The sequence below is a fragment of the Pholcus phalangioides genome, unplaced genomic scaffold (assembly GCF_987345545.1).
Source record: "Pholcus phalangioides strain wild (caught in Gottingen) unplaced genomic scaffold, Ppha-v1.0 ptg000002l_1, whole genome shotgun sequence".
Classification (NCBI taxonomy): domain Eukaryota; kingdom Metazoa; phylum Arthropoda; class Arachnida; order Araneae; family Pholcidae; genus Pholcus; species Pholcus phalangioides.
This window is the reverse complement of record NW_028301595.1, coordinates 1131014-1155945: the sequence shown is the minus strand read 5'-3', so window position 1 is coordinate 1155945 and position 24932 is coordinate 1131014. Positions and strand designations below refer to the sequence as shown.

The 24932-nt window shown below is 35.4% G+C and overlaps 1 protein-coding gene across 5 annotated transcripts in view; it reads left to right on the top strand.

The window, feature by feature from the left end:
• Positions 1 to 23709, top strand: part of LOC149089039 (serine/threonine-protein kinase 31-like) — a 123329-nt gene extending 99620 nt beyond the window's left edge. For 4 of the 5 annotated variants that reach the window (XM_089236783.1, XM_089236794.1, XM_089236801.1 and 1 more), the window contains 7 exons: positions 2160 to 2240; positions 3756 to 3875; positions 11572 to 11679; positions 13021 to 13230; positions 14069 to 14188; positions 20646 to 20717; positions 22692 to 23708. In XM_089236783.1, the coding sequence (XP_089092909.1) occupies positions 2160 to 2240; positions 3756 to 3875; positions 11572 to 11679; positions 13021 to 13230; positions 14069 to 14188; positions 20646 to 20717; positions 22692 to 23387 (1407 nt within the window). In that variant the 3' untranslated portion in view covers positions 23388 to 23708. Of the gene's footprint in view, positions 1 to 2159; positions 2241 to 3755; positions 3876 to 11571; positions 11680 to 13020; positions 13231 to 14068; positions 14189 to 20645; positions 20718 to 22691 lie in introns of all 5 variants that reach the window. The other variant, XM_089236790.1, reaches the window with a different exon arrangement.
• Positions 23710 to 24932: the final 1223 nt, after the last annotated feature.

The following is a 24932-nucleotide window of genomic DNA, read 5'->3' as shown; positions in this document are numbered from 1 at the left end:
GTGATAAAGATGTATTTATCACCAAAACTATATGAACGTATAAAATGAGATCCAGTATCATAAGCTAGATCTCGCATGCTTTAGAAAGGCAAGTGGATGGCAAGTAGAGAAAAATTATATTAGTCTTCCGCTGTGTTCATACAAAGTTCAAAATACTGAATAGCAAGCAGATATGAATGATGATTGTAAATGAAATTCATATGCTTGAGTAGAACAAGAAGCATTTGTTATGTTGACATATGGAAAACTAGAAAGGAGAAACGTCAACCCTAGTAAACACATGGTACAGATGGTGAGAAATAAAATGAACAGAAAAGATATCATGATCAAATAAAATCATATTTTTCTATCAACTATCATAATGCGATAATTTTAGATCCTTGCGGGCCAGAAACTAAACAAAAAAGCACTTATGTTACGTGAAAAGTGATTTAAAAACCCACTTGAGAGGGACAAAGCTTGTTATGTTTATAAAGGAAGAAGAAAGAAAGTGCGACCACTGCAGAAACGCACCAAAATAGAACCGGACCACTGCAGAAATGCGCCAATCACTATTACTTGCTTGGGAAACCAAACTACTTACCTTTCAGTCTGGGTGAGTGCGCTACCATTAAGCTTCAGAGGACAGACATTTTATTTCATTCTTTCACTCATTTTCAATATTATCTTTCATTCTTATCCTCTCACAATCCAGATGGATTGTGAGAGGTGGTGGTTTGATTCCCCAGAGGTATGTGAATTTTCTTTCCAAACTTCATATATCTCCGCTTGGTATCCAGTCTTTCATACTTTGGTTAAAGTTTTCTCTGATAAGAAAATGTTCAACCTGAATAGTGCAGAAGGCCAAAACTATTACCAGCATGATTGGAGACATAAATATTGCAGTACCTTCAGTAGACAAAATAGACACAAGCATCTTTCATGCTATTTGCAGCCTTTGCATTCAATAATGGCACAACCAATATTGCTTATCTAAAAGTCAGTACTTGGGCCTGGCCTTAATCCAGTAGAAAACCTTGAGCATGAGATAGAAGATATACATATGGGTTTAATGAATTTTCTAAAGTGTAACAACTAAAATCTACAAATTTAACATGAAGTTTGTTTGAAATGGATCCACAATATATAAGTTTAGCTAATAAGGCTTGATAGAATTCCTTAGTAAAAGTGGGTCGACTAGTGTCTTTAGACTATTGAGACAAAATTTTTTTAAAATTGTAGTTAGAATTGTTTTACACTTTATATATATATATATATATATATATATATATATATATATATATATATATATCAGAATCATTGAATAGGTGAATGAGTTTTAAGACCTCTAAGCACATTCAAGGATACCTGACAGGCAAGGGCAGCTCAAGACAAAATTCTCACTCATGAGAGACATGGTTTTGGCATTTCTACGGTGTGTAAGTGACATCAGTAAAACTGCCCCCCCCCCAAGAAAACCATATTTTTTTATACCTGATTTGGCACCCACTCTTATAGTGGCATTCCATCCAGCTGCAGAGGTCACATCCCTTGAGCCATCCTAATGACAGGTATGCCTGTATGTGTAGGAGCCATAAGGTATAGTTTTTTTACCTGAACAGATTAATTTTTTTCCATCAACATATTTGCTCAGGGACCTGAACATGCGTAGCAGGCTTTATAATTCTTAATGTTACCTTCATTTATTTTGTTGTTAAATCTTTTATATTTTTTATGAGTGATCATTATACAGTTGACACTGTTTATAATGTCACACATTATAGTGACCATCCCATTACTGGTAGGATGGTAAGACAGGTAAGATGAGTTCCAAATGTTTTAATATAATGACTCCTATATGTTTTCCTTTCGATATAAAGTTTGTTTTTGATAGAACAATGGAGCCATTATAACGAGCGTCGACTCTAGGTAGGTAATTTGTAGCAGATAATTTGTTTGTGTCACTTGATCAAAAAAGTAGTCGTCTTTGGGGAAATTATGAAAATAGTCAACAGAAATTTAGGTTTCCATGTTCTCTTACTGAAATAAAATTTATTAATGCCACTTTTGTGAAAAGTAAACACGATATCAAAGGTGGAAAGTTGAATGATATGTCTATTAATTATACCTAATGTAAACAATTGTTATTGATATTATAATTTTTTTTTCATTTATTCTAGCAAATGCTAGCAACATTGTATGAGACGATGTATCCAGAAATAGATCTGGAACATGCCAAACTGGGAATTGCAAAATATGCTGTAAGTTCCATTTCGTAATATTATTGACTCTATACAAATTGTTTTTAAGTAAATATTTATATTGTGATATCATTTCAGTAACACTTTTTGTTGAATGAATAGAAGTGTTATAAACTGGGGTGTGTGTGTGATTATAATAAATTAAATAATTGATTTATTGATAAATTACACTGGTATGAAATCAAGTAGTTTTTCATTTACAGTAAACCCAAAATCAAATGGATGTCAGTTCTACAAACTTTGCATTTTATCTTTTTTTTTAACAATTTCAAATGTAGACTGAAATTTATATATCATTGTTTTAAAAAAGATTAATGGCTGGGATGGGACTGCCATCATGTTCTGCTACTTGTCGATGCAGTAGCTTATCTAAACACAAAAATTTGTAGGAACTGAAGAATATTCACATATCACTTTAGTAGTACTGTCGATCAACTTGAGAAGTCATTACCTTCAATTAGCTTTATGAAAAATTTCTTGAACAGATGATCTGGAGAAGAAATATCCAGAAGTCGTGTCAGGGCACTCTGAAATTTGCACTGCACATGTCTGTCATTGGAAGTTTTTCATGCATTTAGTAATTTAGTTTTGCTGCTGTATAAAAGGAGATGAAAACCTGAACCATTTTTTTTTGGGTAAACAAAATTTCTTCAAGGTACAGAATCTAGAAAAAATTACGAAGGTTTTATGCTATCTAAATTCCATGCAGTCATAAAGAGGGCAGGAGATAATGTTAGTGTGAGGTGAGTGATGTTGAACGGGGGCTAGAAAGTTTTGGTAGTAATCCAGGTTGTATAAAATCAAGCAATCAGCTCTGTCTCGTTATAATTCATGTAATATAAATTGCATCTTCAGACATAGAAAAGTTGGCATATTATGAACATTTTGGGCAGTTTAGTTCAAGTATTATTAAAAAATAATGTGCATGCGGCAAAAGATTGATTCATTCTTCGTCTTACTTGACCCTCTTAATTTTCATCTACTGAGCAAGTTGGGTCAATGTTATCAATATTTAGATTTCATCAGAATCAGAAATAAACAATATGAATATAATTATATGTATCTAAAAGTTTTAAAGCAAATTCTTAGTTATCACAATACTTATGATAAAATCACAGTTTACGCATATTACATATACTTTGGATTAAATCGACATCCTCCCCCTCCCCCATCATTGCATTGGTCTATTAGAGGATTTATTGTATTATACAAATACAAATACAAATACAAATACAACACCACAACAGGCAAAATGCCCAACGAGGTGGCTGATAAAAAGATGCCCATAAAAATATGGTTGTCATATGTTTCAAAAATACAGCAACCCAATTAAAAATGCAATTAACACAAATTAACGCAATAGAACTTAATTAGTTCTATCTTTAGTATTGATATTTTGTACACTGATACAATATTCTGTTTAATGATGTCTTGGTGCTCATCTAACATGATTTAAAAAAACAAAAACTGTGTAATTGATCTTTTGTTTTGATTGATGAAACTATTTCTTTGCAGGAAACAAAGGGCATATTTAAAGAAGGCTGGGAAGCAGATCATTTTATGTGCACAAGATTGCCTGATCGCTTGGGTCTTTGCTACAGATCATTGTTTTCCAATGAATGGGTATCACTCAAGGTATCCTAATGTAGAATTATCTTTTTTTAATGTTAAAATGGAAATCGTGAAAGTTAAGGTGATATTTTCAAAGTGGGAAATCATAGGGGGGGGGAAGAGTTGCATGCTATGGCTACCCCATTCCCGGAATTGTTTTGATCCCCCTCCACTTCTTTTGTAAAAACAAAAAGTTCAATTGGTTGTGAAGAAAGAGAGGAACAAGGGACAAAGTTCTCTCATACAGTGAAACTTCTTTCTGTAATATTAATCTTGTACGCAACAATATTACTTGTTGGTCTATTGAGATTTCCCATGCAGAGTCATAATTCACATTAACATAGATTCTATCTATAACCATAAATTTCTAAAAATGGTTATTTTCTGAAATTTCTTGAAAAATCTATATTTAGACATATCACTTTAGTTGCTGTCACTGTATATTTTTTATAATATGATATATATAGTCGAATCTAGACATAACAAAATAATCTTATATATAAATGTGAAAGTATGTCTTTTCTTTATACAAATCTACAATTTTAGATCGTCGCCAAATTTGGCATATATACCAAACATGGCCTGGATTGAACTGTTGACTACTTTAAAGTTCGTCAGAGCTGTCCGAAATGGGCAAAAAACTGTCGGGCAACAATGGTTTTGGGGCCTCAACAATCACTTTTGGAATGTTTACTTTGATTACCAGGGTTCCCTAACGCCTTTACAATGGTTTGTCACATCTTTAATGCTGCTATCATAACAGTTTATTCCTTTATAAAGGTTTGTCACTTTTCCAATTTTCCCAGTAATTGAAGAAAACCCGGGAAGCACAGGGTATTTTTGCTAGTATATAATAAATTGGAAAAAAGTATTGTGAATAATAATTATATAAAAAAAATTTTTTTTTGTAGATGAATGTGTTTGCAGACCTACCAACTCTCTGGATTTTTCACCCTTCCTGCACTCTATATTAGTTAAAAGTTCACTGAATTTTGGCAGAAAATTAAATTTTCCCCAGTGAGCTTTCACAATGCAGTGATGTCAATGACTGCCTTCACCATTAAGGAAAACACCCAGAGAGGGCAGTCGTGGTCATTTCCATCAAGCAGCCATAAAAAAGTCTTGGTGACCGCAGTTAAGCAACTGACAAAAACGTGACTTTGTTTACATAGTGTTTATTGGCAATCATTTATCAGAATTATTTACTTTGGTTGTGGAAAAAAACCCAATTATTGTATTCTATTAACAGCCATGCTGCAAACGCAATAAGCTTTTTTGTCAGCAACTTTATATTTTAACTTGTTTTGTTTCCTCTGATTAAATATGTCGTCAAAAAGAAAATATAAAACTGCTTTCAAGAGATCATATCCCCAAGATTATCGATCACTGATAGCATTCATGAAAAGAAACACTTATGTTTTATGTACAGTATTCTGCATGGAAAGACTGACATTGACTTATATTCTGCTCAAGGGAAATGCAGGAGCTGCCTGGGGGAAACAGCACTTTTCCTTAATTGATTGAAAAAACATTCAAAATTTTTTTTGATCAGGTCTATGGGCGGGTGGAGGAGGGGTAGCATCCCACAAGAGTGGAAAATCTGCTACAAACTGCTACAATTACAAACGCCTGCCACATTCTGTTACAAAAACACTGAAATTCTTTAATTCTGCACCATCACCAATATTTTCCCCTTAAGAAACTTTTAAGTTATGTCACAATAGAAGCTGACTTTTTGATGACGTCATTTGTCCTCTCCACAATTTTATTTCTTGGGGCCGTAAATGGAATTAGTTTGAGGGTGCCCCACCCCAGGATTCGCCACCTACTCTTCCGACAATGTATGAAATAGGGTCAAACTACTAGCTCATCCACAAAACAACAACAAATAACAAAATCCCTTCAATCGCTTTTTCCAGCTATTTTTTTCAGAAAAAAAAGTCTACTCTTTGATTTATTTTTGCAAAAAATTCAATCCGAGTACATCTGTTTTCACTCCCTATTTTTAACTGATTTGTGATTGCTCCATGTATTTTATTTTCCAGCATCTTTAACAGATTTTCAGTCTCTTGTTTTGCTTCCAAGTTTTCTATTAATCATTTTCTACTATTCATTCTCTTGATATGCCATTTCCTTTTACGCCATTCACTAGCATGTTTAGTGTTCAATGGAAAATGGTTTCCAGTTGGCATTAATTGAAATTACTTTTTCTAGACCATTGTTGTGGTTGCTTTGAAAGGTATTTGATGTACGATTCCGGCAAAGCTTATTTAGGCAGACCAGCCGAGGTAAAAAAAAATTCACAAAACTTTTCTTTGGGTATCTGGTAGACATTCTGATAATGAAAATAATATGGCAACAGGCTAGCGTCCCTCACAGCTAGTGACCATTTACATAACATCATTATCATATTCTGCATACTAGGGCTAATTGTATTGGGATCTACAGTTTATAGCCGACTCCAAAATGGACACAGCTTCAGAGGATAGCAATTGCCCCTTCCAAGATCTGAATATTATAAGAAATATTGGTCTGTATCATAAAATACAAGATCTAACAAACCTATGAAATAAATCATCCTGGACCTGTCTTTTTTTTTTTAACGGTCATCCCACGTAGGCTACATTGCTTTGAGATAGAGCAATTATACCAAGAGCTATAGGGGCTTTCACATCTAGGAATGTGGTTTGCCTAGGTCATTATTTTCTTTGCACATCCGGATCACAATTTTTCATGGGCCCCTTTATCAAGAAAATATATATAATAGTCCTATGTGTAACCATGTGAAGGAGCAGGAAAGGCCTGAGACAAAATTCTCACCTGTGCAAGACATAATTTTGATGCCTCTCTAGCATATAAGCTGCATGAGTAAAATTATCTGGGGAAACTCACAGAATTTTGTATATGCCATGAGTAATATGGTGAGAGATAACATAGGCAGTTTAGTCATTAAAGCTCTTATCGTGGGCTTTACATTCACTTACTTCATAAACTTACACATATTTATTGTATACTATCTGATTTGCACTCCAGTTAGATGAAATGAATCAGAAATTACAATGGCTTCTGAAAATTATTCCATCCAATAGTGTCATAGTTTGAAATTTACAGAAAAAAATTTAATTTTTCATTGTCATTTTTGATTTAGAAGATAGATGGAAACACTTGAACACAAAACAAGCACAACACAAATTATCTTTGTTCCATTGAAACCAACCATGACCATGGTCTAGAACAGTGTTTCTCAACCTTTCTGAACTCAACGACCAGTAAAATGTCTGAAATAATTGGACGGACCACTTGTTTATTTTAATTTATAATGTTCACTAAATTGCTTATAAACACCGTATTTATAACATCATAATTTTGGGTATAAATACAAATATTCATTAACATTGTCAAGTTAAACTGTTTTCCTTAAATTTTTCCACAATTTTGAATATAATTAGGGATTTTGCTGATTTATGGCAACGTTTTTAAAGACAATTGGCGACATCTCATATTTTACACTAATTGGGTCATTTGAACGTTTTTTCTATCAAATTTCAGTTTACTTCGATTTGTAACTACCTTTTATTTACACTGCTGGCCACCCAAACTGCAACACCAAGAAAGACAAGAGATATCGCAACAATATTTATTTTGTAGATAACATGTTGACCAAGCATCAAATGATTAAATTTATAGACTTCTGTGAAGTGTAGTTCCTGCCAAAATCAGTAGCCAGAGTAGCCGCCATTGTTGGAGATCACCGTTGCCACACGCCTCGGCATTGATTCAAAGAGACTTTGGATGTGTTCTTGGGGTACAGCAGACCAAGCAGCTTCCACGCGTTGCCAAAGTTGATCTGGCGTGGCAGCTGGGGATGTAATCTGGGTCAATCGTTGAGCAACCATGGACCACATGTTTTCCATCGGTGAAAGATCCGGAGAGCGAGCTGGCCAGGGAAGCAATTCAATCTGGCGATTGACGAAGAACCTTTGGACAATGCGTGCCACGTGTGGTTGCGCATTATCCTGTTGAAATATGGCTGTGGGCAAGCCCTGAAGTTAAGGAAGGACAACTGGCTCCAACACCTCGGAGATGTAGCGCTGGCTTTTTAAAGTACCGGCAATGCGTACTAGAGGAGTGCGAGAGTGATATCCAATACCGCCCCATACCATAATACCCGGTGCAGGACCAGTGTGGCGGTGCATAACACAGCTGTTCAGCATCCTCTCTCCACGGTGTCTCTAGACTCGAATCCGGCCATCGTGGTGTTGCAGACAGAAGCGTGACTCGTCAGTAAAGACAATTTCATTCCATTGTGCCGTCCACATCCTTCTTTCATCACACCATTGGCGGCGGAGACGTCTGTGGTTCTGCGTCAAGGGTAGACGAAGCAATGGACATCTTGCGGACAGACCACTCTGCTGTAAACGGCGTCGAATGGTACGCGCAGACACTGGATGATGCGGTACAGACTGAATGTGCTGTGCTATGGTTGGTGATGTGGCTGAGCGATCCGTCACTGCCATACGCACAATACGCCTGTCATCACGTGAAGTGGTGCACTGAGGTGGATGCGATCGAACACGTCGGTCCGTCGTACCCTCCTGCATCCAACGATCACATATCCGCATTACAGTTGTTTGGTTTCGTCCAACACAACTACCGATTTCCCTGAAAGATAATAATCCACAATCTCGGTAGGCCACTATACTTCCTCTGTCGAACTCGGATACTTGATCAAAAGATGATCGCCGTTTTCTACGAGGTATAATTGATCGTTTTTTTGAAAAAAACCACAAGAAAAACCCAATTGTCGTACTTCAAATCGTCGAAATCTCCAAGCCTTAAATAGCGCTTTGAAGTGGCGCCACAGGTGCGCGTGATGTGCGTCTGCGCTGAAATTCTAATCATTTGCATATCTCACCTCCGCTAATGCATGTTGTAAATTTCATATTATTTGCATGCTTCCTTCAGGGTGTTGTATTTACGGTGGCCAGCAGTGTATGTAGAAATGTCTTCTTCACTTGTTAATACAAGATTGGGGCAGAGATGAATTTTCTTCCTAGTAATCATCTCCACAAATAACCAGTCTTTAGATGAATCTTGTATTAACAAGTGGAGAGGACATTTCTATATACATGTGACCATCTGGTGGCCTACGTCATTTGCGAGCTGTTAGATGATTGCTGCTGCCATCCATGTAAGGAGTCTTATGAGAGACCGTGGTTCATGTCCCCGTGGGGGCAGAGATGAATTTTCTTCCTTGTAATCATCATCTCCACAAATAACTAGTTTTTCGATTAACCTAGTATTTACGTTTTATTTCTCCAACCTTCATCCCTTTTAGCAGTTGGCCTAATTAGCAAATTTGTTGTAAATAGCATTTTTGGGCTGCAAGTTAGAAATATCTCATATTTAGAATCGCAATTTCCTGCATTTTCCTTGATGAGGTATAATGAACCTAAGTATGAAGGTACAATTTTCATTTGCGAATCCATATGGATATTACTATAATATGAATTACAACAATTGAATGATTTTCAATTAAGTTAAAATTGAATTATCGTCTGCCTGCAGACCACCTATGCCATGGTCGCCAACCATAGGTTGAGAAATGCTGGTTTAGACAAAGGAATTTTAGTTAATGCTTATCTGGAAACCATTTTCGATTGAAGTGTGTACCCAACAATCTGAGTGCATATCTAGCCTTGTGTCTGATTTTTAACTGCTGCCATCTATATTTTAGAAATGAAGTGTAATGATTGACTATTTGTACCGTTTGTAGCCTGTTGCTTTCTGTGGCAAGACTTTTTAACATGGAGATCGGCTCGCAAAAGAGAGGGAGATTGGCGAGTTTGTAAAAATGGCAGAAGCCATACAAGCCTTAGCATTTATTTCTAAGCCACGGCAAAGTTTTCATCTTTATTAGGGCTGGGAATCTATTAAAATTTTCAACTGGTTAATCAAAATTTTTAAATCTATTAATTGACTGATTAACCGAATTTTAATCAAATATTTTTCATAACAATATGATATTAAATTGATGTAAAAATATATTTTATTCATTTCACACAACTATTTGCTAGATGTAAACAGATATAATTAAAATATATTAAAAACTTGAAGCTGCCCACTCGAAGCAATTCAATATGTTGAACATATTTGTAAAATCATGGAATTTCTTCACTTGGATCTTGACATTTTTTTTTTTAAAGAAAACCTATTATTTTTCAGGTTAGTCACTGATTTCAAACTACTTTCGATCGAACTGTTGTCAATGCTGTCTTAACACGCTGGGCTCACCCAAGCACAGCCCAGGGACCTCAAGAGCAGAGGGGCCTCATGATGAGATTTGGTGCAGATTTTCGAGATTAATCACGTGGATTTGTAGGCAGACAGACATTTATAGTCACATGGGGGTCCTGGGAAAAATCTATTTTCCCAGGGACCCATGATGCTCTTAAAACGGCCTTGACTGTTGTTTTTCTCTAGAAACTTCTCCCAAATGGTACTAAATGGAGAGGAGCCAATACACTTCTCCAAGAATACAAAAAACTGCTATTCATAAGAGGGAGAACAAATTTTTTGTCTTATGTTCTTCCTGTCAAACCAAATTCGAAACTGTAATCAGCAGTTTTTATTGAATCAATCATAGACTAGGTTTATTGTTAATTATATCTCCTAGGATATTTTATTAGGATATTTAGATATTAACAATATAGAACAGTGATTCCACGTTGGGAATCACTGTTCTATATTGTTAATTATATCTGATCAGATATCTGTTAAATATATCTGACTGGGTGACTCTTTATTACTGATTTGTTATTTAATGTTTCATGATTTTTATCCAAAAAGACACTTTCTATAGTTTTAATTCAAAGAAATTTTTGTTGTGTTTTAAAGACAAACATATATATTCTTAATTTCACTAGTTTACACATTTTTGTCTTACAATGGAGACAACTGTGGTCTATTCACAATACTATACAAGTCTATTCTAGATTCTGTGGTCTAAATTCAGAACTGTGGTCTATAAAGTTTTCCTAAGCTGATGATATGAGGGTCGTATTTCTTCCATTGTTTACGATGAAATCTTGGCAAGTTCTAATGAAAATGATGAAAGAAATACTCCACCTATGTCATCGGCTTACACAAACTTTATAGACCACAGCAGAGACAAGGGTTTTCACACTCTCCAACAGATGCCACCCCAATTCACATTCAAAAAACCAATCAAGTTCGACTAATACAAAGGCAAACTCTTATCCAGACAACCAACAATAAACACCACTCCTCCCTTCAACAGTTGCATACATATTACTATGTATACATGATAAATATTATAGGATGGCCCATAAAAAATATTTATGGTTGTCTTATTCTAACTATGGATAGCTTCTCTATTTACCCCAACATGTTTATCATATTTCTAAACTACAATGTTCTCCATTGTATATGCATAACCAGTGAAAGAAAACAAAAATTATTTGTTTTATGAAACGATTCCAAGAAATTTTCAACATGCTTCATGCTTCAAACGATGGAAAGGAAAAATTTGTTCTGTCACGCTTCATTATAAATGGGCTTGATTGTATTAATAAATCTAGTTTACGTATAATGCATATCTCAAGAGTTTATTTTTTTACATCTTGGAGTATTTTGTAAATCATTTAAATTATTAGTCCATATGCAAAAAAAATTTTCACTCTTTTATTATTGCACGCAGGAGTTTCTGTTAGAAACCGAAGAAAAATCAAAAGAATTGATTGCAAGGATTCTTAACTGGAATGTTTTAGCTGACCATGTGATGCCAGTGTCTGCGGTTTTCAAAAAAGTAAGTGGACTTTCAAATTAAATGTTGTGATCTTTCATTGTTCATAGTTAAAGAATTTGTGTTCATTTGCATTCAGTTTTATCTCTGTTTTATCCATTTGAATATCTTGAAGTCGAGTTTCGAATTTTAATATTTATCTCATTATCAGGGTGAATAATAATTTATAATAAGTGATAATAATTTATTTATTTAAAAATCAATTTTTTTAGAATTTAAATTCAGTATTTAATCATTTTTGATTCCATGTTTAAAATTCTAATTTTTTAGAAGTATTGAATAGTTTTCGTAAGTTATAGTTCTCAGTTTTTAACTTATAGACAATATTAATCTCTAAAGATCTTGTTTAAGGAAAAACCCCTAAAAATCGTATTTAACATATGAATAATATCTATGAACAAATCATTCTATGCTTAAAACAGTATTGAAACACTGTTTAGCTCCCCCTAGCAGTCAAGTGGTTCACACACTAGCTTTCAGTTCTGCTGGTCTAGGTTCAAATCTTGGCTCTGTCATGGATGTCTACTAACGATAATAAATTCCCTGGACAGATTTTACTGATTTCTTTGGCATACAGGAGGATCGCACATTATTATTAAAAGTTTTTAATTGATAAAAAATCAAAAAGCACAGTCATATGTAACTGACATTAATTTAATCAATTTAAGTATTATGGAGCAATATCGTTATAAAATATTGCTGGGGTACTATAAACTTTTCTCTGAAAAGAACCACCTTGAATGATCAAAAGCATTCATTATGAGCTGTGAAAAAATTCTGTGTTGTAGCATAATCAAAAAAGGTGTGAAATGAGAAAATTGTCAAAAAAATTTCAAGTTTTCATTATTACTTTAGGAAAGAAATATGTTTCCCAACTGTGGCAATTATTTAAATAGACAGTGCCTACTTCCTTAAAGCCTGCAGTAGATTTCATTCCAGGTAGGCTATAACAAACTAATGTTAAAGAGAGTTAACACTCTGTTTAGTGAAGTTGTTAGAGTTAACACTCTCTTTAATAACTTCACTTCCTCAATAGGAAAATGAGTGCTTGGAAGAGACATTTTTTCCCTAAAACCTCCTAATTTTCTGAGAAAAACTGAATTCTACCAACCTCTTAACCCAAAAAACACATATTTTCATTACATTTTTTTGAATATTAATCAATGTGTAAATAATTAAATGATCCTTACTATCTCCTATTTACACATATCATTTCATCATATAAGTAGAAAAATTGTATCACTCAAAATTGCTCGAAATATCAAAAGTATCTGGTTTAACTCAGAGATTAAAAGTTGATTTAAATAGTGATACCTTGCTCATTATAATTGATTTTTCATGTAGAGTGAAAGACAAGTGTATGCCATGACATCATTCATGTACACAGTTGCTGAAGCGCCTCCAGTTACTCCTGTGGAGCGGATTTCTGTTATCTTAAAGGTGTTGGACTGCTTGGAATGTCTTCATTCTGCGGGTTTAATCCACGGGGCACCTCACCCAACAACTGTCCTCATTGACGATGAAATGCTGAAGCTCGATTTTTGTTTTGATTCGGTGAGTAATTTACTCTTCTCTACTGAAATTGTTCTTGAATCTAAAACTTTAATTCATGAATTTTAATCTTGCTTTTATCCGCCAGAGTTCATTTTATACAGGATGAAAATTTGAATCTGTTTCACCTCAAATAATTCTTGAACAGTATATAAAAACAGTTTTAATTGGGAAAAATTTTTAAATAACATGCCTATATCCTAGTTGTTTCATTTGTTTTACGAAGGCCTGTAACATGTACCAAGATACCAGATTTAATTTTTTGTACAGTCCCTCTGTCCTCTAACTTTTAATTAGAAAGTTGTCCTGTCTCTCCTGATTTCCCCAAAAAAAAACAACAACCAGGATTTAAGTGCAATATTGACTTAGATATTTGAATTCAGAAGTAGCTGAAAATGAGGGGAAGAACTGCATAAACTAATGGGCAAAGTCATTGTACACTTTATATGCTGTTCTTTTCCTCTTCAGCGATTTTATAATTTGAATATCTCTGCAAATATTGCACTTAAATACATGGATTTTTTTTTTTTTTGGCCTCAAGAGAGATAGGGCAACAACTTTTTAGTTGGAACTTGAGGACAAGTGGGACCGTATAAAAAATTATTTTTTTTATCTCGTACATATATGGCCATTTGCAAAATAAATGGCACATCTAAGATGGGCAGGTTATTTAAATACTTTTCATAGTTGAAAATATATTTGTATAGGCAATGGTTTGTAAGTTATTTCAGGTGAAACAGAGACTTACATGTTCACCCATATATATATATTTTGGACGTGAAAAATCTTTTGACAATAATACTCAGAACCATTATTTTTTTTTTAAATAACATTTTTTCAGAAACACTTTCTACCTGCAGCTAGCATCAATGGGGTAAACTATGTGCCACCTGAGTTATCAAAAGGGCAGGAGTTGTCTAAAGCTACGGATATGTACTCGTTCGGTTGTTTCACTCTATCGGTAAGCTAACTATAAATTTAATCATGTTCATGAATGTAGGTTTGTGTTTTTCACTTGCATTATGCTACGTTTCTTGGTGATTTTGATTTGGAACAAATTTCCATTTTCAGTCTATTTATTGAAAAAAAAAAATTGTTAAAGATGTAGTAGACTATTGTCACTAATTTTTTTTCCTTTTTTGTGAATGTATTTGCAACCCTTAAACTATTCCCTAAGACAGATGATGGGCTCAGTGAGGTGCAGAATTGAATATTAATGATTTGCAGTTTATAGGGCCATTCAAGTATCATGTAAACACTAATGGGAAGGTTTGCTTTTGTTAATTTTTGATGATGGGGGGGGGGGTGGCTTAAATGATGATTCGTTAGCAATTTCATCTGAAAATATGAAATGGGAAATTATTTTATCGAAATCAGAATTGAACAAAATCGAATTAACATCAGTCATTGCATATATCACTTCATTGCGGCATAGGTTTTCTGAGCATTGTTCAGCGGTCGTCAAAAAAAATAAATAGAATGCGTGGTCTAATTTTCACAAATGTCTCTTCGCGTTCTCCTAAAGTCATTCTTCGGCTTTTTTGAGGCTTAGTTCGTCCTGGACTGGAGTATGCTGTAAGGTTTTGGAGACCATGCCTACAGAGTGACATAGAATTGGTTGAAGGGGTGCAAAGAGCTACGTGTGTCCTTATTGGTACACAGGGCTTCAGTTATGAAGAGACTTCATTTTTTGAATATGTGTACATTGGATAAACGCACGTGTCGAGGAGATATGATCAAAGTGTTCAAAATTTTCAATGGGATGGACCATGAACTTTTAGTACACCGCCAATCGACTGCTTTTACAAGGGGGCACCAGTATCGATTGGTGAGGGACAATGCAAGGTTATGGTGTTGCAGGGAATTTTTCTCTAATAGGGGTGTTAATAAATGAAATAGCTTACCCCCGGAGGTAGTAAATTGTAACACAATTGAAACGTTTAAAAAGAATCCGTTGGGGTAAATCGAGAAGCTATCCATATTTAGAATAAGACAACCATAAGTATTCTTTATGGGCATTGTATAATATTTTATCACGTGTATATATTGTTTATAATTTTTATTAATTGCATTTTTAATTGGGTTGCTGTATTTTTGAAATATATGACATCCATATTTTTATGGGCATCTTTTTCTCAGCCACCTCATTGGGCATTTTGCCTGTTGTGGCGTTGTATTTGTATTTATTTGTGGGTGACTTTGCTATATTTAAGTACGGGGTTCTCAACCACTGGCTGGGATATTCTAATTATTGTTCGTCCAAAATATTAGAATCTTTGGCTTATTCTTCCCTTCAATACTCACAGATTCGGAGATTTAAAAATGATGGTGGTGAGCTTTATTATGTACCCATGCGCATTTGTACAAAGCAACATAGTAAGTCTATCTCTACTTACCTTAAACCAGGAGCTCGCTTTTCTTCTCTTTGCTCAACTTCTTTGTGGCATTTTCTTCCAAAATAGTGCAGTTTCATTAGCGTTAAACACCTGCTGATGTGCATAACCCTTCTCTTCAATAATTTTCTACGAAGTCTTTGGAAATTTTCTACCTGCCTTCTGGTCGACAGAGGCTTGATTGTCAGTGATTTTTACATTGGGTGATCCGAATCATTTCTTAAACCTATGAAACAACCTTTACTTGCATAGAATTCTGATGAAATGAACATTTCACCAGCCTTTTCCTAGTGGAAGAGTAAAATTTTTTGCCTTTTCTGTCATAATATTACAATCGATCTAATTTTTCGCAGCATACCGGAGGAGATCTCAGACATTGAATCCACCGCGACCCTCGAATCTAAAATACTTAAGTGCTGTTCAGACCTCCTAGAACTTGAAATTTCCGCCTCCGACATCGACCGTTGTCACAGAATTTGCTCTAAAAGAATCCCAGGCCCCAGACTTTCAATTATTAAATTTAATAAATTCAAAACCAAAACTGAAATCCTTAAAAATTCATTTAAATTAAAAAACACTAGCATCTCAATTTCAGAGGACTTTTCACCTGAGACACGCAGGCTACGTGGACAAATCTGGGGGGCCTCCCAAAAATAAAGTGAGTCCGGTCTGAAAGTTAAACTTTTTCATAACTTTGCTCTTCTCAATAACATCAAATACATCTGGGATCCCAGCCTTAATGATATTATCCCGCTTTCCCAAACCCCTCCCAGCATTACTCCTCCTTCTGACCTTTCCCTACCTTCACCTCCTCTCCCTTTAGTCCCCACCCCTCAAAACCTCACTCCTCCTTAATCTCCCATTCTCCTCTCCGAAATAATCTCTTCAGAATTGGAACAGTTAATACAAGAAGCATAATTAACAAAATATCTTCCTTCGAATCCATCCTACTAGCTCATAATCCCAACTTTCTTGCAGTTACAGAGACTTGGTTGCACAGTAATATCAGCAACACAGAATTTCTACCACAGAATTTCTCTGCCTTTCGTAAAGATAGAAACATACGTGGAGGAGGCGTTGCCCTTGTTTTCAACAGTTCTATACCCCTAATTGAAATCCCTCTTGAATCAAATATTGAAATTGTCGCTGCCGAATGGCACCATCACAACTGCACTCCCATCGCAATTTTTTCCCTTTACATACCCCCTGCCTCAGACCCTCACTACTTCATTGAACTTGAAACAATACTGGACCGATTTCATAATTCTCATCTTTTAATTTTAGCCGGTGACTGGAATCTACCCGGTATTGATTGGCATAAAATGCAGTCCCTCTCGGGAAACCATGGTATTAACAATAGAGTTCTCGACATTTTCCTAAAATTTAACCTTGTCCAAACCATCTTGGAACCCACAAGAATATCCAATCACTCAATCTCCACATTAGACCTAATTGCAGTTTCCAACAAAATTCCGGTTTCCAATTTTTCAGTTTTTGATGGCTGTTCCGATCACAAAATCCCTAATTTTCCAAAATTTTAGATTTCTTCATCATACCATCCCTCCCTTTTTTCGCGCCAGAAAACTTAACTTCAACAAGGCCAACTACCCCCTCATGCAAAATATCCTTCGTACCCACTTTCCTGACTTCATCTCCTCTTCCAACGATATTCAACGTCTCTGGAGTAAATTCAAAGCTGTTATCGATAAATGTAAAGCCACTGTTCCTACCAAATGCTCTTCATCTAAAAGCTTCTTTAACCCTTGGATCAACCGTGACATTATCCATCTCAAAGAAGAATTTGACATGATGTCTCTAAACTCAAATTTAACGACTCCTCTACTCTCAGAAACAAAATCTCGATCTCCACCCGTAACCTCAAAGACCTTATTTCTCGCCACAAATCCAACTACTTATCCCACTCATTGCCTTCCTATCTCAAAACTAATCCCTCAAAATTTTGGAATTTTCTTCGCCCCAAATCAGCAGGTACCTCCTCGCTCAAAACTTCCAACTCGGATCTAACCTCTCCCCTCGATCTTGCCTCCGAATTTAACCGGGCCTTCTCTTCTGTTTTTTCCTCTGATCCTTCACCCCCCCCCCCCCCCATACGTCTTTTTCGATTCACTTCATAACTCCTGTCCCATTTCCTTTTCTAAAGCCGGTCTCTTGAATCTCCTAAAAAAATTAAAACCCCACTCTACTGGCCCAGATGGGATCCCCAACCATATCCTAATATTCTGTGCCAATGAAATTTGCAACTATCTCCTCATTATATTCAACGTCTCACTGAATACTTCTAACCTACCCAATGACTGGAAAATTAATAAAATAATTCCTATCCATAAATCTGGCTCACTCTCCCACCCTCTCAACTTTAGACCTATTGCAATCACCTCCTCTTGCTGCAAGCTCTTTGAACACATAATTGCCAAGAATATCCGTACCCACCTCGATTCGATTAACTTTTTCTTCCCTAACCAACATGGTTTTCGATCATCGTTATCAGTATCTACCCAATTAACACTTTTCATACATGACTTAACAGACTCCATTGATAAAAACCTCCAATCCGACATAATTTTCCTCGATTTTTCCAAAGCATTTGACAGGGTGTCCCATAATAAACTTCTACTAAAACTTTCATACCTTGGACTAAATGTTCAACTGCTGAAATGGGTGGAGGCCTTCCTTATTAACCGTAGCCAGTTTGTCCCGTACAAGAGCCAGAACTCTTCTTTTCTTCATGTCAAATCTGGCACACCCCAGGGCTCGGTCCTCTCGCCTTTATTATTTTTAATTTACATAAATGATCTACCCGACTCCATAAACTGCCGCATTAGACTCTTCGCTGATGACTGTGTCATCTATAAAACAGTGTCCAATCTTTCTGACCAAGAATATCTCCAACACAACCTTAATATTATTTCCAAATGGTGCTCAACCTTGGAATTACCCCTCAATTTCTCAAAAACTGTTTTTATGAAAGTGACCCATAAAAGAATCCCTCACAAATTCCCCTATTCTATAGACGACTCTTTGATCTCTGAGGTTTCCCAATATAAATACCTGGGCATTATAATCTCTTCCGATCTCCGCTGGAACCTTCACGTTGATTATATCTTTAATAAATGTCTCCAAAAACTGTTTTTCCTTCTCCGTAACCTAAAATACTCCACTCGTCATGTTCATCACTTGTGCTGCCAAACATATATTCTCCCTTCCCTCTCCTATGCCTGTGAAGCCTGGGACCCCCACACCCAAACCAACATGGACAAATTAGAATCTATCCAAAATAAGTCCACTCGTTTCATTTTCAACTGTTGGTCTTCACATGATAATATAATAATAATTCTTCTCTATAACGGAACTCAAGCGACAACTCAATATCCAACCGCTCTCCTCTCTTCGACTTATCTCTCGTTTAACTTTTCTTTACAAACTCCTCCATGGGGTTTTTAATATTGATACATTCATTATTCTAATCCAACCTTCACATTTCTCTGTTAGACTCAATCATTCCAAAAAATTACAGCCCATCTTTGCCTCTTCAGATTGTCACAAATTTAGCTTTTTCCCAAGAACTATTATCGACTGGAACAACCTACCATCAAATATTGTAGATTGCACTACGATTTCTGAATTTTCTCGTACCATCAATCGACACTTTTGCCATATATAATTCCGCATCCTCTTGTGTAGGCCTCGGCCAAACAATATTGTATAAATAAATAAATTGGGGAATACCTTTTTGTATCAGTCTTGTACCCACAAAAACACCATTTTCTTTTTCCCAAGAACTATTATCGACTGGAACAACCTACCATCAAATATTGTAGATTGCACTACGATTTCTGAATTTTCTCGTACCATCAATCGACACTTTTGCCATATATAATACCTTTTGTATCTGACCTTGGTCAAAAGAGTGACATAATTTTTACATTATTAGTGTAAATGATGAATACGAAAGGAATACTAGTTTCTTCTGCTGGGAAGAAGAAAAGTTGGATTGTTATAGCACTAGTTTCTAAGCGGAAGAAGCTGCTTAATTCTGCAAAAGACTGATGCAGTTATTAATTTGCATACATAATTAACTTAGTGAAATTAAATTTACTTAATGTTATAGAAAATATGCATTTGCTATATCTAAAGCATAAATTCCAACTTATATGATAAATTATTGAAGGAAAACTAGTTTCTTCCGGCTGGTTTTTTCAGCTTCGGAAGAAACTGTCCAATCCTACCACAAAGAGCTGTTAGAACTAGAGCTTCATGTGAAATATGATGGGAGAAAATGTTACTACTTTCAGAATCCTGCAGAGCTGTCTAGAACCAGAGCCATCTGAATCCACTGCCCTTGTATACATATTTGACACTATGGTTTTCGAATAAGTTTTCCCAATGAGTATGTAAATATGTAAGCTTTTATTTCCAGCTAAATATGTGACCCACCAGAACATCACTATGCCCATGATGTTGAGACGATCATGCATAAAACCTCCACAAGGAGGAAGCTCATTTAATTCTAATCCAGTGTAGGTGCGTATCCATGGTGATATGTCAGGAGAGTTGATTGTTGGTTTGTGTGGTCCCATATTTCACGCAGTTCTATTTCTCACATTTAATTCAGCTCTCGGAAGGGATGGTCACTTGATTTCTGGATCTGTGCCTGGCTTAGAATTCCAGAGATCAATCCTACTTATAAAATGTTAATTTTGTAAATTTAGTTATGATCAAATTCAATTTGATAAGTAGAAAGAGTCTTGATCTTCGATAAGAGTAGGCAGTGCCCTTTGTAAGGCAGAGCCACAAGAAGAAAATATTATGCAATGGGTGGGGAAAAGGTTGAGAAATGAAACACTGCACTAAACATGTTATCAAAGAGCTTGGCAGGCCATGCGTTGATGGTACCTGCTCTAGATCAGTGGGTTTTTAAACCACTGTAGCAGCCCTTTTGAACATTCATACACGAGAAATCAAGTAAGAGGAATCTGATGGAAGAGTTTTTAATTTTTTTCCCAGGTTCTGTATCCTGACTTGAAGTTCAGTAGCACCAAGGATATGACTCCCGACTTATCAGAGCACAAGAACAAGGTATGAGTTACAATAAGGTTTGATGAAGCATCTATCTTTCAATGTCACATATCTTTATAGCAATGTATTCCTGTGTGCTATTAGGCTATGAATTTTGCATTGATTCACCTTACTGTGACTTAAAAGTAAAATTTGTTGGTTTTAGTGTATAAAATTATAAATACAGTTGATGCTCATTATAACAACTGTCCATTATAATGACCATTCCAGTACAACAACTAGTACGTCAGATCCCAAATATTTCCCTATTTTTTTAATGCAGTATAACTACTGGTAAATATATATATCATTCAATCCATTACAATGACTAAACTTGGCTCCCCCCCTCTAATTTTTTGTTTTTTCTGAAAAAATGTAGATGGTTAACTAGCACCATCGTAGGAAACTTTGCCTACCATTCTGTTTTATTTTCTCATATGGTGGCTCACTTCAATTTCCAACGTGATTGATTTTTTAATCAAATTCTAAATTTCATTACATGATTTTACTTGATTTGTCAATAGGGGAGTATAGAGGCAATTGAACTTCCATTTTGCTGAATGCATGTTTTGGACATAATATAGTATTTTTGTAAGTGGAATGTACCCAAAAATAAATTTAAATACAGTATGTATGTATTTAAATTGATTTTTTCTTCTTTGACACATTTTTATTGTATAAAAAAAAAAGTAAAAGAACTTTTTTAATTTCATCGATACAATACACAACTTTCTAGAGAAGCTAACTTTGATTTTTCTAAAGCATTTTATATGATTACCTCAAAATATAACGCCTGTTTTGAAGATGCAATATCAGGAGTTAATTAACATTAGAGTGACATATAGAACAATCAGGTTTTCCAAAGAGTGAACCAGTAAGTTTATTGACACATGCATTATCTGGATAACTTATCAAAAAGGTGTATTGGCTATATTCAATTGTCAATTATTAATAGATTATTGATCAAAATCATATGTTTGAAATTTCTCTTGAACTATTTCTTTAAATTCTTTAAATTTCTGACTATATTTGTGCACTTAAAAATATATGTGTTATGGTAAATGTGATGAATCCAGTTAGTATACATAATAACTGAACATTTTGGTAAGTTTGAGAAATTTCCTTAAATTTACCACTTTTATTGGTACTATAAATAGTACCCAAGTGTCAGTAAATTTAATAAGTACTAAAAATATTATCTTTTACCAGCTATTACACACAATACCCAAGCATTGTGTCGTTGGTGAACATTATAAACCATACTATATGATGTACTATACATGTTAACTCATACGTGTATTGTGTCACTATATCAGGTACGATCGTAAAATTTGCTATCATTATATCAGAATCAACTATATTCATCATCACACATACTGGACTCATTTTGAATTTTTCTCTCATTTATCCAATACACCATTTACACTATGGTGTTATGCATAATCACATAAAGATGATAAATTTCAAGTATTTATCAAATTTACCCACGACACTTGGTTATTATGCGTAATCACTAGTAAAAGTGATAATATTTCAAGTCAGCAGTTCTCAACCTGTGCTCCGCCTGAACTCCCAGGGGCTCTCCGGCTGCTCGAGAAAAATAACAAAAACCAGTAAATTTGAAAAAATAATTAGTAATTTTTTTAATAATAAAAATAAGTCATTAACTTTGATGAATAAATAAAAATTCCTACAGGGCTCCACCGTAAAGATTATATACTGGAAAGGGCTCTGTGGGTCAAAAAAGGTTAAGAACCGCTGTTTTAAGTATTTATTAAATTTACCAATGATGATTGGGTATTTTGCATATTTTGCCAGTTCAAGGGATAAATTTACCAAACTTACCAAGATGATTGGTAAGTATGCATAAAACTGGTTGCATAAAATAACTGATTTATCACATTTACCGTAACATATATTGTACGTTTTCAACTGCCATTTCGTGTTTCCTCTTGTTCATTTTCAATAAAATCTGTTAATGTTTTTTTCCCTCAGATTGAGAAAGATCTTTCTGTATTGGACTACTCAATATTATGTTCCTTACTATCTACAAATCCTGCGTTAAGGGCACCCGCAATGACAGTTCTCAAGCGAGGATTTCTCAAAAGTGCCAGTGTTTTTTCGGAGGATGGCAAGTCCATTTCAGACAACGAGGAGAAAGATCTGGGTGGTTTGAGAGATGCTTTAGAGCGTTTAACTGCCCAGTGTGGTCCAAAACATTCCGATGGAAAAGTCCAGCAGGATGGTGGAGCAGGGGGTGATCAGGAGGACAAAAAATCATGCCACTCCTCTGAGTTTGCAGAATCGCTCTCTAGCAATGTTGAACCAGAGAACGACACAAATGATCAAAACCCTCAAAGTGGCCTTCCGTCCAGTGTGTCAGACTCCACTGATTCTTCCAGCAGCTATTATACAAATGGCGCAGAAAGTTTGGTATCATTAGATTCCAGCAATGCTGCTGCTGCTCTGAAAAAACTCTTTGCATTGCGAGAAACCCTGCGAGTTCCAGTTGACAAATGGGATATTCCCAAAGAAGAGAATTTAAGTGCTCTGGAAACACCCGCGGAAGATAAACTTGAAGGTGAAATCTCTCGACCTGAACCTTTGAATTCTGTTTCAGCCATTGAATCAAAGGTGTGTATTTCTCCTCCCGCATCTCAAACTTCTTTCAAGTCTGGGGATATTGTTTGAAATGCGCAACTATACTAACTGGTCAGCATCCACCATTTGATGTTCGTGCCTTTCGTTATTGTCATATATTTTCCACTGTTTAGTACATTTTTTCATAGTACAGTATTTGTGAACAACATGACTTATAATATCTACTTATGTGAGTCGGTTCCAGCATTTAGCTGTATTAAGTTTTTACACCTTAATCTCATTTTGTCCTGTCTGTGTTTTGTACAAGTCAAATATAAAAAAATTTCTGCGTCAATGTCATACGAAATTATAATTTATTGTCAAAAAAAGGGAAGTCTTCATTTTGTGAATTAAATGAATTTATACAACTTTTTTTTCTGTCATTATAGTGAATCTTTTATCATGAATTCAGATGTTTTTTTAGTTATTTCTTATCAGATGTTGTATGTTGAAAATGTGAGCTGTTTTCTCACATCCATAAAAGTCATACCACACATCTTCAGACCTGCAAAATCATAAAAATACATTCATTTAACCCTCTGAATGTGCTTCCGTTATCCACAGATGATTAATGTAGCAGCTTGTACAATCATCGTGAATCTATCATGAATCATCATGAATTTTTTTTCCTTTTAAACATGAAGTTCTTGAAAAGACGTCATAGGCAGAGATAGACTTGGAAGTCTGGGGGGGGGGGGCAAGATGATGATGATGTCAATTCGTATATACATATATACATTAGATCAGTCCACTCCACCTTTGACCACGCCCCCCCCCCCCGTATCTCCGCCCATGAAAGACTTATAGATTGCATACAAATGCATTAGTTTTTTTTAATTATTTCTCTAACAGATTTGCTTGTACTGTATACCAGGGGTGGCCAAGTTATTTATTTATACAGTATTGCTTGGCCAAGGCCTATACAAGGGAATGCGGTGGTGAAGTTTGACAGAGACGATTGATGTTACAAAGGCAATCAGAAACTGTTGTACAATCAATAATGTTTGACAGGAGGTTGTTCCAGTCGGTTATTATTCAATGAAAGAAACTAAATTTGAGAAACAATCTGGATGCAAAGATGGGTTTCAATTTTTGTGAGTGGTTAATTCTTTTTGAAAAGTATGAAGCTGGAGTTAGAAAATTCGAAGTGTCGATGTGAAAATGGCTATGAAGGATTTTGAAAGGGAAATTAATCAAGAGATATACCTATGGGTGAAAAGTGGTTGCACATTGAGTTGGCGCTTGAGTTCAGTGATGGAGGCATAGCATGACCAATAGTCGAGAATGAAGCAGGCGGATTTATTTTGAATAGATTCTAATTTGTCTATGTTTAAGAGAGTATGGGGGGTCCCAGATTTCACAGGTATATGAGAGTACGGTAAGAATGTAGGTTTAGAAGCAGAGAGATCTGAGGTACGGGTGGAGCTTTTTGAGGTTCTGACGAAGAAAAGAGTTTTTGGAGACATATACAGTCAAACCTTGTTAGTGCGTCACCCGGTTAACACGTCACTCTGCTTACCGGGTCACTTTTTTGGAAGTCGCAATTGTCCTCAGGCAGGAATTGGCATAGCTATGGCTTACTCCATTCAACGAGTC